The following is a 12,642-nucleotide window of genomic DNA, read 5'->3' on the forward strand; positions in this document are numbered from 1 at the left end:
GCCAAAAAAAACAAACAAACAAAAACAAAACAAAAACAAAAAAAAATTCAAGTGGGAGGAGATGTCACTGGTAGGGGGCTCTGTTACTACTGGAGGTTGGCAGTGACCCAGCCAAACACACAGGGCTCCGGTCATGGCGGTGGGGCGGAGCTTGCACAAGGCACAGTATGTTTGTGGGAGGGGTTAGATATGAACAAAAAAAAAAAAGGGGGGAGTCAGGGGATGCGGTGGGGAAGAGAGGCTGCTCTGTGTAGTCATGACAACCAGCTGTGCCATTAGAACACACTTTGTTACTATAACAACACAAGGCAGCTGTCGTGTTTCAGCCAAACAACCAACGTGAGGAAATCTTCAGAAACAAGCAAACCAATCAGAAAGATGAGACGGAGGAGTAAAACTACAACTCTGGAGAGAGAGAACTCCAAACCACCTGAAACAGGAAGTGGAGGACATGAGACAACACAGCATGCCAAGTATACGCTCCTACACACACACACACACACACACACACACACACACACACACACACACCCAAATAAAGTAAAGCTTACCGTGCTCAGATTCTAGTTTATCAGCATATTAGCCTAATAAATGTCTTCTACTTGTCTGGCTGAAACATCATCTGGTAGCATATAGGCAGTAGTATTACAATACAGTGTAGTAATTTAGTAAAGTAGCCTAGCATAGCAACAGCATAAAGTCACCTACTCTACTACAGTTGCTAACCTAGCAAGACCGCTAGTATAGCATGACAACTGCATACAGCGTTAACTATTGGAGCATAGTTAGCCAGCTGGCTAAGTAGTGAGCTAACACCAGCTTGGCAAAGAGACGATGAGGCACTAAAGAGGAGGACGAAAATGTGTAGGGGACAAGGGGAGGACAGAGGGATAAGAAGAAGTGGGTAAAAGAGAAAGAAAATAAGAGGAAAGGAACAAAAGATGAAGCAAAGAGAAGATGATTCGAGAAACAGATGGAAAAAAAGGATGAAGAGTCACAAGGGAGAAGAACAAGAAATAAAGACACAGAAGATGAAAAGGGGGGAAAAGAAGAGCAAGACAGAGAGAGGGGCACGGTGGGGAGGGGAAGGGAGGCTGGGTTGGTGTGTGGACCTTTATAACGTAGTCTAGCCGAGCCAGACACACCCTGACGGCTGACACACACTCCTGTAGCTGTCCCTGCTCCTGGCACTGAAACACACATATACATATATAGATACACACACAGAGGATCAACCATTCTATAGACACAGACACACACTCACAGATAGTTAATGTTTCAGTCCATATTTACGCACTTTGTCCAATTATGTTATTAAAGTGAACTTATTTGTCAGAAGTTTCTAAGTACGTAGCGTCATTCAGAGCTCTCTGAAAAATCTGACATGTCAACATTGGACACTTAAAGTCCTCTTAGTAGTGGTCTTTGTTAATACCATCTCATATATATGTATATATAGTGTGAAATAACTTCAAACGACGTGTTGACGTTGTTAAAATTATAATGTTGAAATTATAAAATAATATTAGACACAACAGCCGGGTAAGCTTACATGTTAAGTGTTGATCTTTGCATGTCAATTTAACATAATATCCAAGCTATCCAAGATAATACCTCTTATGTGGAAATTAGATATATGCTTTCAGTATCCCCATTCTTTTCAAACTGTTCAAGTACCTGATTAAATATTTTAATCCCTGACGCAAGCCTGCTGATCTTCTTTCAGTAGTGATTAAACAAAACAGAGAGCACAATAAGGCCTTGACTCATGCAAGGAGAGGCTCCTGTGACTCACTGTGATGCGTAATGTGCTGTTACAACTGTAAGTGAAGCCAGTGTTGCAAAAACAGGCTGAAGTTAGCAACACCCCAGTTATTTAGTGCAGAGTGCAATAAGCCTGAACAGATTCTTTAACTGACCTATCTGTATTGGATAGTAGATAATAGTTTAGTTAGAGCGTTTTTAGGTATTTACTAAAAGGTTTTTAGTTTTGTAATGAGGCTTACAAAGTTTGGCTATTTACGCAGTTTCTGGCTACCGACTCCAAGTAAATATGCTTATCTTCTTCACACTTAGTTAAATCTGTAAAAAACAAAATGAATTTGGTAAATAAATATCTCTAGAGGTACAAATAAGTAGTTTTCCCTTTACCATTTATATTTCCTTCATTCCTTACTGTTTTTAACGAGTCACAAATGCTGAGTGTCGTTAACGATCCATTTATTTGCTTTGGATTCGTGTGTATTGCGTGCCTCCTTGTCAGAGGTGTTACTGACTCCGACTCGTGAGATTAGCAAAAAACAGCACACCAGAATCAGTACATGAGCATGTGAGTGTAAGTGCTTTTCAGTAGTCAAACCACTCGCAGCTTGACAATTACAGTCAAGCTTCAACTGGCTGCAATACATCTAGCTGCCTGGCGGGGGCATCACAGTGCACTACACATGTTAAATAGGAATGTCTGCACAAACCAGGCATTTAAAGTCTGGTTTGGAGGTGTTAAAGATGGCAAAGCCTTCTAAAGTGACTAAAATACTTGAAGCTTGCAAGTTAGTAGTCTGGTAAGAGGGTGTACTATGTTTTACTTGTAACCCTTTCTCTTATAACTTTAATAGTCTGCCAAATCAGACAGTGCAGGTCCAATCCAAAAGCAAAAACTGCTCTATGCTCCAGGTTTGCCATAAGAGGCAGTGTGTTCATATCTCAGCTGCAGTACCACCCCAGTCCAGCAGTGGCAGTGTGCTCTACCTGTCTCCCTCTATGCTCCTCCTGAAGCTGGCGTCGCAGGGCTTCTATCCTGGCACAGTGGTTGGCATAGAACTCACACAGAGACTGGCATGGGCATGGGAGCAAAAGGCCAATGTAGGAGATAAATAAAAGGAGTAGAAAATATAGAAGGAAGGGTTTATTATGCGGATTAAACAAAGAATATAACAGGAAGAAAATGAAGGCAAGGGGTCAAGAAATACAGGGTGAAGAAGCAGGAAGGAAACACAGAGGAGGAGGAGGACAGCGAGTAGCCAGTAGCATTGGAGACGAAGAGTTCCAGTGGGTATAGAGGACAGAAGAGGCACAGCAGTGTGATGAAAGAAGATTTTGGGGAGAGGAAGTGGTGTAGAAAGGAAGATGGACGGCAGTATAGTCAAACATCGTTCACATCTCAAGGTTCTATGCCCTTTGCTTAGCAAAGAATTACACCAATGAGACATGACTGCACTTTACTCTGGAGAAAACCGATATCTAACACTGCTGGCTTTGGTTGTTGCTCAAAGGCTTTGCGCCACTTTCTCAAAATCACTATGTTGTGTTGACTATACTGAATAAGAACCAACTTCATTAGTCATTAGAAAATCAATTTATTGTGGTCTGTGTTGTCTCTGCTTTCCTCCTCATTCTCCTCCTCGTTGGAACAGACCACAGGACAAATTTTTCTCTCTAGTCTGACCTGACTCAGTGTTCTGGGGAACTGAGGAGAAAATAAGACAAAAATAAAACTAAAAATAAAATTAAAAAAGGGACAAAGGGTGGTCTAGGAAACATAAACAGAATGCTGTGCACCAACCCTTTCATAAAATCCCTCCATTGTTCTCTCTCAGTAGTAAATTGTTGATGAAAGCTACATAAAACAGCGGTCTGGGAAAAACCACTCAGTGTTCCTGTGCACAGCTAGCTCTCTCCAAAAACACAGCAATCGACATTAATACACATAATAACACACCAACATGAATATGAATACAGATACAGAATATAAATTTGAAAACTTTAGACACGTCAGTAAAAAAACATTGTGACCATATTAAACTAGTGTGAGGATGGGGTTATGAGGGACGGGACAGGACATGATTTAAAGCAGTCACAGCACCAATCCAATGTTTAATTTAGCAAAACAATTAATGGGTTAGCAAGCTACTTAATTAGTTAATTGGCTGTTATTTAAATATATTTATTTGAATTAATAAAGCACTACAGCAATGTATCAAACTTAACAGCTAATCAGTATTATTAAACTGATTAGCACATGCCATATTTGTAACATTCATGTGTTTTATGTTCATGTAACTGTGCTACTGTGTATCAAATTGAGGCAATATTGTTGCATGTTAGATTGTTTGTACTTTTAGTATCCATTTGAAAACATTTCTTAGTCAAGGCCTTCCAATAGCTTTCAGTGAGGATAAAAACATGACAGTCATAGACCATTTTTACAAGACAAGTTATTATCCTCCCACTTTAATGAAACGCAAAGCAAGCAAAGAATACAATTTTTCAAGTTTATTCTTGTACTTTCATGAATTATTGTTGGGTAACCCTGTTCTTAATTTTAATTTTTTCCTGATAATTTTTTATTTAAACACTTGATGTGCTGTGTCATGACAGCATGTAGTAGTAGCTAACATTAAAGGAGCAGTGTGTAGGATTTAGTGGCATCTAGAGGTGAAATTGCAGTTTGCAACCATTTGAATACCGCTCGCCTCACCCTCCCCTTCCAAGCGTGTAGGAGAAACTATGGTGGCAGCGAAACCCTTGAAAGACTCAAGTGTTTGGTTTGTCTGTTCTGGGCTAGTGTAGAAACATGGCGGTGCAACATGACGACGTCCGTGGAAGGGGACCCACTCCCTACGTAGATAAAAAGGGCTTATTCTAAGGTCATGAAAACACAACGATTCTTTTTTTCAGGCGATTATACAGTAATGAAAACATACTTATAAATATTATATTCCATTTCTGCCAATAGCGCCTCCTAAATGTTACACACTGGACCTTTAATTAGTCCACAGCATCTAGCTGTACTCTGCTAAGTTAGTTTGTTAACTACTTAGTTCATTACGGCAATAAGGTAGTTAGTTCACTAAATGTTTACCATTATATTCCAAAAGTACAGACCTGACCTCTCCCTCGTGTCCTGTATGTGATTAATGTGTTAGTTAACAAGAGGTTTACCTTCAGCTGGGTGTTGAAAGCATCTATTTCCAGCAGTTTGGCCCTCGTCTCTCTCTCCACAGTATCTAGCTGTTCTCTGAGCTGCTGTCTGCTGCTCTCCTTCTGCTCCACAGCCTTCTGCAGGGACGACAGACTATCACCTAAATACACAAACACACACAGACAGCGTGAGACCAGGTTAGTTAATTAGTCACAGACATACTGAGACACGTTTGTGTCTTTATTAAATGAGTTTGTGATAGAATTTACCGTAGCTAACTACGTATGCTAGCTATTGTACATTGTGGTAAGAGTCAGTTAACCAGTACCCCTGCATGCTCAGGATTTTATTATATATCACAGGTGTATCTCAAAAGTAGGAACTTATCAAGAGCTGAGAAAAACATTTCTGCTTTCAGCTGGATAACCACACATTTTTTATTACATTAATCCTTCAAATTAAATTAATATATTAAAACCACAAACATTGGAGTTGGAGTTACTGTGAACTGTTCCAACAACTTGACAGAGAGTAGGTACATTAATGGAATCCATAACACTCTAAATGACACTTATTATTGTTGTTGTTTCCACAACACAAAGGGTCAAACACAAAGTATGATAACTTGCACAACTATCCTAAACCATGATGCAACTCAACTCTATCCATAAATCCAATCAAGAACGCTCTCTAACATCATGGCAAGAATATGCGTATGTGATGCATACATTTAAGTGTATGTTTAGTTATATAGTACTCACGATGCAGACTGTTCTGTTGAACCTGTTTCAGCTGGTCATTGAGACTCTGTTTATCAGGAATTAGCCTCCCCAACCACTGCTGGGAGTCCTGCAGACAACCATGAAGTCACATCAAGTAAATTACAGAAATCACGATCACATATTGATGAGTCATTTTCCCATTTTTTACTACACATAAGTTTATTAATCATAGATCACAATTGTACTACATAAACAGATTCTACAGTTTGTAAGAATGTGTCTGTTTGTTACATGAATGGCTGTGGTGATTAAAGATGTAGCAGAAATTAATGTGTTTATTTGCTGATAGTTTTGTTGTTTGTTTTTGTTTTGTGTACCTGCAGCTGCTGTTGTAGCAAGGTGATTTCAGCAATGCGTGTTTCTCTGGTCTGATTGGTCTGTTCCACCTCTCTTCGCTGAGCAGACAGACGAAACCGAACATCCTTCAGTTTGCCCTCCAATTGGGACTTCTTATCATTCTAGAGATTGGGACAGAGAGTTGGAAAGGAATATACTGTTGAGTTTCTGTGAAGTACTAGGTCACAGAAAGAATTAGTTGACGGCTGTTCTGTTCTTCCTGTTGGCATTAGTTGATTGCTTTTGGTTTATCTTTGAAGGCACTTTCAAACCATTGTCACAAAAACCGACACTCCGTCTACTGGAGAATGACTTATATACTTATACCAATCTGCTTTGACTCTAGCTTTCAAAAATGTGACTCCTTTTAATTGACAAGCACTACATCCTCTTGTCTACTCTGTGTATACAGTTTGATTATGTGACTAGGTGGGTGCATATGTTTGATTACCAGAGCCTCCAGTTCAAACTCCAGGGTCTTCTTCCTGGCTTTGAGCAGCACTATACTCTCCTGCTCACGGTTTCTTTGAGTCAGAAGCTCCTGGCGACGTTGGCGCTCCCACTCCAACTGACGCTGACGCTCTAATTCACGCTTAGCAGCCTGGAAGAGACAAAACACACACACAAAAAAGTTCCGCTTATTTTCACAACAAAACATTACAGTTACAAGAATTGCAACTGCATTTCACATCACATCATATTATATTCATATATTACACACTTAATTATACACAACAACCCATCTGCTGTAGGAGTGTAAATTAGGCTCTTTACTGTAAGAGCTGAGATTTAAAGAGGGATGTGATGAGCAGTGAAAGGCCTCTAAGTTGTCTGCAGAAGATGTAATTACAAGTCTGCAGAAGTTAAACATCAACTCAACCATAACTTCAATTAAAATGCAGATACCTGGTAATAATTTTTTCTCCTTCTCCTCCTTGCCTCTTCATCATACCTCTCTCCTCTCTATCTCTTTGCGTCTCTCCTCTTCTCTCTGCCTCTCCAGCTCTCTCTGTTTCTCCAGTTGTTTTTCTAGTTCATGTTGTCGTCTCCTCTCCTGCTCCAGACGCTCACGCTCCTGAAACACAAGCATACAAAAATGAGCAGGCAGAACAGTGATGTGCAGATCGGCTCCGACATCATCCAAATCCGCATGAATCATCCACCCGCCACCCACCGGAAGAGACCCGCACCCGCACAGACACTTCACGCCACCTCTACCAGTCCCTGTAGGTGATATAGCCTTTTAAATTAGGTCGAGCAGCGCAAGCTTTCCAGTTGATTTCTTTGTGTGTTTTTTGATGAATGAGTGTTTTCTTTTAACAATTTACTTTAATGATTAGAGAGGCTGCTGTCAGTCATTAATATCACATCATGGGACATTTAAGCAGCAAGACTAAAAACCAAAAAAAATTTTTAGACAGCTCTGACGGAGCTCAGGATTTATCAGGATGATGGCTGCTTTAAACAACTCTATTATTTGTTATGTGTCACCCCGATGCATTTTTGTTTCCTCCTAGTTTCAACACTCATCGTAAATGTAATTAACTTACTGATACATTTGAAAGACATGGAATATTCTGGCTGCTACAGTTAAAGCACTGTGGCTATTATAAATGCAAATATTTTACAGCCTAATATACAAGCCATAAACCATTACCTATTCAAATTTTGAATGCACAGTGTGGAAATGAGAAATCAATATAGAGCACCTTTCTCTCCAGTTCCTCTCTCTCCAGTGCAGCAAGCCTCTCCTGCTCTTTCCTCTGCTGCTCCTGCAGAGCCAGACGTCTCTTCTCTAACTCCAGGTTTCCTCGCTCAAAGTTCTCCCTCTTCTTATCCTCAAATGTCACTGTGGTGATACAAAGGGAGTTAATATAAACAACGTACAATGGCTACAATTTAACATTTTTAAAGATGAATGTGGAAAAAATGGCCACCATGTTTCTGGCCTTGCTTAAGCACCAAGAAGCACAAATACACACTACTCTGCTTTATTTTAAACCGCAAGAACCTTATTTCCCCACATGAACGTCAATGGGGAGTGGCTAGAAAACAGATGGAAAATAAAAGTGGATTGAAAAGCAAAGTGGACTGCTGTCCACATTAAGACGACTGCTGTTTTGTGGGCCAGTTAATCACAAGAAGAAGCAGAAGAGTTCATGGTATGTAGGCAGCTGACAGATCACAAAAATGTCAATTGCAGAAGTTTCTGCTAAGTGTTTTAAAGAACATGAACACTGTTTTTGAAGTGTTCTTGTTTATCAAAAATTACAGTAGGGTCTTGAAGCTAACATAGCTGAGGCAGGTCTAGTCCAGAAATATGATGTCATGTGCAGGACCAATCACCTGGTAGTTTCTTTTCCTGGCTGCTCTCCGTCTCTTCCTCTGTCTCCTCCTGGACGCTCTTCTGGTCCGACTGAACACTGTCACTTCGCACACGCCTTTAAGACACATACATACACACATGCACGCACACACACACCATACAAACAATACAAATTATCAATACACACTGTCAGTATTGTCACTAGACACATTTGTGGAATGGATAAAAACTATTTTGTATTCATCATGTTTATAATGTTCCTTTAATGAAAAATTAAAAACTGGTTAATGTAGTTCACTACTAGTTTAACCCGAAACTAAGTATTTATGGCAATTATTGCATAATAATGCACATATCTAACTGTAATTTAGTCAGTTAATGTGGTATTTAGTTACAGTATTTTACCTGAATGTGGGTGGGAGGTAATCTGGTGGTAACACAGGGGGTAGCGGTAACCCTGACATAGCCATATCTATGAGGTGCATGGCTAAGATAAACTCCTCAGCTGTTAGCTTTCCATCCTGGTCGATATCCGATAGACTCCTAAAAGGAAAAAAAGATGGAACAAATTTCATATTTTAAGAATTAATGTCTTCTAAGTGTGCACTTCCATTTTGCTAAGGATTAAATGGTTGAATTTCAATGTAGTGACCATATTGTGGCCAGCTGGCCCTGAGGAAGGCTGGACTGCATCAGGATAGTGCGAGCCTGGGGACCTGGAAAACAGACATACATCAAAGGTAGAGAAAGAAAAATACAAAATCACCAAACACATTTAATGCTGTGGCAAACTTGACAGAAATATCATCACAAATAATGACATGTTAGTGCGTGTGTGAGTACCTGTGAGGTGTCCACTCATCATCTTGTCATGGGAGTTAAAAAGCTGTCTGTACTTCAGCCTGGAGGACTGAGGAACGGCCCAATCAGGAGGGGGCTGAACACTGGGACGAGTAACAGAAAATAAACAACAGAGTAAAGTGATGTGAATTATGGCAAAAAGAGAAGCAATGAAAAGACACACCCAAAGATAACAAGGCTAAAAGGAAAAATAAGCACATGTAGGATGCACCTTCAAAATGCTTCTAAGCTCCTTGAGTGGTTTTAGTGTACAGCCTACATTTATATTTACTTGATACAAAAAGGCCAAAAGACAAATTCAGTACGTTAAAACAGAAACAACAGGTTAACTGTAAGATAACAGCTTGTCAAAAAATTGGGGGAAACTATGAAAAAGATGTGACAACTTTTTACCACAAATGTTCTCATTTTAGTACATCGTCATCAGACAAATTGGTGCAAACATTTCTGATTATGCGGCCTACCTAGCAGCGTCCAAGGATGGCCCTTTTTGCAACTTGGTACTGGAACGATTAAACGAAGAAGACTTGTTGACAGAGGGAGCTGAGAGACAGAAAAACTATTTAGTCTGAGGCTGTGGTCAGATACTCAGCTTCTTCACTTAACTTCAAGCAGTATACACTTTGTAAAGCATTTCATTTCATGTTATTCTTTTATGGCCTCTTCTAAAAAGTTCTAACTTCACCACAAAACAGTGACCTGCTACTTAGATGAGTACAGTTTTCATACATAAAAACATGTCAGACTGTCTAAAATGTAAATATGAATGTGTATATTATGTGTAAATAGAAGCTTAGAACTGAGACCTTTGCCCACACCCACAATCGCTACAGACGCAACATACATTTTTCAACACACCACCTTCCCCTGTGTTGTTACAGTATGTTACCTGGGTGGGAGAAGCCAGAGATGGGCTGCATCATGCCTGTGGGAGGAGCTCCGTTGGCGATGGGTTGGGGGAGAGGAGGTGGGGCAGACGAGACGAGTGGGGGAGACACTCCGACAGGGAGAGGTGGCAGAGGGAGTGGAGGCACGCCTGAAAGAGGAGCTGTGATGGGAGCCATGGAGGGCATGCCTGGAGAAAAACAGATATATAGTACAGAATGATTATTACACAAAGTATTCCTTTAGTCATACACAATATCTGGCAAAAGCTACATGAAGCATGAGAGAACGAGATCAGAGAGAACTACCATCAATATGTCTCTAGTACTGAATTAGACATTATATATTTATACTAGTAACTGGGGTGCGAGAGCCACAGTGCAAGCTGAAGGAGAGGAACATTATGACTCTATACTGTGTTTGCATAATAACTTTATTGATCAGCCTTGAAGGTGCAATAAACTGAAAACAGAGTGAGCAAACATTTCCTAAATGACCTTTGGAAAAGAAAGACATCACCCTTATCAAATACACCTGCAGTGTTTTACCAGTACACATAATTTTACCAGGAAAGAAAAGCAGTTGTCACATGAACTGATAGCAAAAGATTACATCTATATTATTACATTAAACTGTGCGCAGTGTTTCTTCTGTATTAACTTAGCAGCAGTGAACCACCACAGAAGAAAATTTTTATTAAAATGATCATTGTCATTATTTAGTCTTACAATCAATCACATCTAAAATTGCATGTAAGGTAAATGTTTTGGAAGTATGATTTTATTCAACAAAACAAAGCAGGTTGACAGAATGCCAGCTGCCATGAACAGAAAACAATTATTTCACATACACAGTACATTGTGCATTTTTGTCTGTGTCTTACCAAAGCCAGTCTGTGGGGGTAAAGGCAGTGGGGGTTGTTTCATACTGGGAGGAAGCGTGGGGGGCAGAGGGTGACCCTGGAGTTTCAGTTTGATGAGTTTCATGGCGATAGAGAACTCGTGGATGTCCATACGACCATCACTGTTCATATCAGCCAGAGCCCTTAAAGATACACAGAGAAAAACAATGATGCATTGCTAAACAAAATAAGTCACAACCTTAAGTGAATTGACTTTAATAATAAACAGAGTGCAACTTCATCTTCATGTGATTTTTAAAATAATGAAATGACTGAACTGGGTACTTAATATCTGTCAGTCTGTGAGCTAGCTGTAACTTCCTGACTATGTGACTCACCAGATTTGGGCCAGGATGGGAGGGGGCAGTCCTGATTGAAGGAAGAAGTTCCTGGCTTGGTCGCCTTGACAGACAAACAGAAACAGGATGTGAGATCACAGGACTGATCCAAAAAGAAAGGCCACTTTAGACCACGTGGGAAAAGCCAAATACATAAATATTGGATCTTATTTTTAACTCTTAGGACACTGACAGAAATATAAAATGTTTCTTTATTGCACTTTCTCTGAGTCAATACAACAATATAAATAATGCCATCAGGTCACATAATACAACTTAACTTAACTAGCTTAACAATTTTAATAAGCGACTAATTGTTTAATTAGTTAGTTTTGTCAAAAATTCACTGGTTCCAGCTTCTTAACAGTGGACATTTTCTTAGCCCATATGTTTGGGTTTTGGACTGTTGGTTAGACAAAACAAGCAATGAAATACATTTTTCACTATTTTCTGAAATTTTAAACACTATTATGGCAGATTAAAGCCATAAGAATTGTTAGTTGCAGCCCTACTTAGCTTCACTTATTGATAAGCAAATAACGCCACAACATACCAGCAGAGATTGTGTTTTAACAGCATAAATTAAAGTTTTTCATGTTCTTCCTGAGCTGGTGAATTCCAATACTGGATTTGTTGAATGATAATGATTGAAAATAATTGAATTTGTGAGGCACATTGTGATTTGAAACTGAACTGTAACATTAAGTTTTGGCTGTAATTTCAAATGTTTTATTTCAAAATCAAATGTAGTTCTTAATCCAGATTCTCTTTTCTGCACCACACATCCAAGCAGGACCTTTACTGACACTGCCCTTGTTAACCTGAGAGAGAGAGAGAGAGAGAGAGAGAGAGAGAGAGAGAGAGAGAGAGAGAGAGAGAGAGAGAGAGACTGAGACTGAGACTGTTACCTGTGATGTAACCCCCGGCAGTCGGAGAGAGGCTGTGAAACTGCTGATCATATTTGGCTCTCTCATCCACTGAGATCAGAAACACATCTGGACCTAACCCACAAAAGAAACAAATGCACACACACACAGTTACAGATTAAAGGCCAAGACAAAGCCAGACACAGACAGTGGGAGAAAAGGCAGGCATGAGAAAAATGCGTTAGTCATGAGTTTCAGTTCCCGTTAGAAGATTCGTATTCGTAAGTGACACTTAAGAGTTGAAAGCGTGTCAAGAAAATAAGGATGAATGGATGAAGGACAGAGTCAGAGACTGTTGTCTTTCCTTAGAAAGCTCAGCGCATGGCAAGTCAGTCTGTGATTCAGTGACATGTGAATTTAATAGAT

At 39.8% G+C, this 12,642-nt stretch overlaps 1 protein-coding gene across 7 annotated transcripts in view; it reads right to left on the minus strand.

The window, feature by feature from the left end:
• The window catches only part of itsn1 (intersectin 1 (SH3 domain protein)), a 48,909-nt gene that overhangs the window by 26,704 nt on the left and 9,563 nt on the right, over nucleotides 1-12,642 (minus strand). For 4 of the 7 annotated variants that reach the window (XM_044213756.1, XM_044213754.1, XM_044213752.1 and 1 more), the window contains 16 exons: nucleotides 12,259-12,351; nucleotides 11,351-11,414; nucleotides 10,995-11,155; nucleotides 10,116-10,301; nucleotides 9,691-9,769; nucleotides 9,209-9,309; nucleotides 9,018-9,081; nucleotides 8,771-8,908; nucleotides 8,386-8,480; nucleotides 7,749-7,888; nucleotides 6,992-7,114; nucleotides 6,491-6,640; nucleotides 6,021-6,161; nucleotides 5,683-5,770; nucleotides 4,942-5,081; nucleotides 2,749-2,832 (listed from right to left, as the gene is read on the minus strand). In XM_044213756.1, coding sequence (XP_044069691.1) covers nucleotides 2,749-2,832; nucleotides 4,942-5,081; nucleotides 5,683-5,770; nucleotides 6,021-6,161; nucleotides 6,491-6,640; nucleotides 6,992-7,114; nucleotides 7,749-7,888; nucleotides 8,386-8,480; nucleotides 8,771-8,908; nucleotides 9,018-9,081; nucleotides 9,209-9,309; nucleotides 9,691-9,769; nucleotides 10,116-10,301; nucleotides 10,995-11,142 — 1,677 coding nt within the window. In that variant the 5' untranslated portion in view covers nucleotides 11,143-11,155; nucleotides 11,351-11,414; nucleotides 12,259-12,351. The remainder of the gene's footprint in view (nucleotides 1-2,748; nucleotides 2,833-4,941; nucleotides 5,082-5,682; nucleotides 5,771-6,020; nucleotides 6,162-6,490; nucleotides 6,641-6,991; nucleotides 7,115-7,748; nucleotides 7,889-8,385; nucleotides 8,481-8,770; nucleotides 8,909-9,017; nucleotides 9,082-9,208; nucleotides 9,310-9,690; nucleotides 9,770-10,115; nucleotides 10,302-10,994; nucleotides 11,156-11,350; nucleotides 11,415-12,258; nucleotides 12,352-12,642) is intronic. The other 3 variants (XM_044213758.1, XM_044213755.1, XM_044213757.1) reach the window with 1 other exon arrangement.

Source organism: Siniperca chuatsi, linkage group LG11, assembly GCF_020085105.1.
Source record: "Siniperca chuatsi isolate FFG_IHB_CAS linkage group LG11, ASM2008510v1, whole genome shotgun sequence".
In the NCBI taxonomy this organism is placed as follows: domain Eukaryota; kingdom Metazoa; phylum Chordata; class Actinopteri; order Centrarchiformes; family Sinipercidae; genus Siniperca; species Siniperca chuatsi.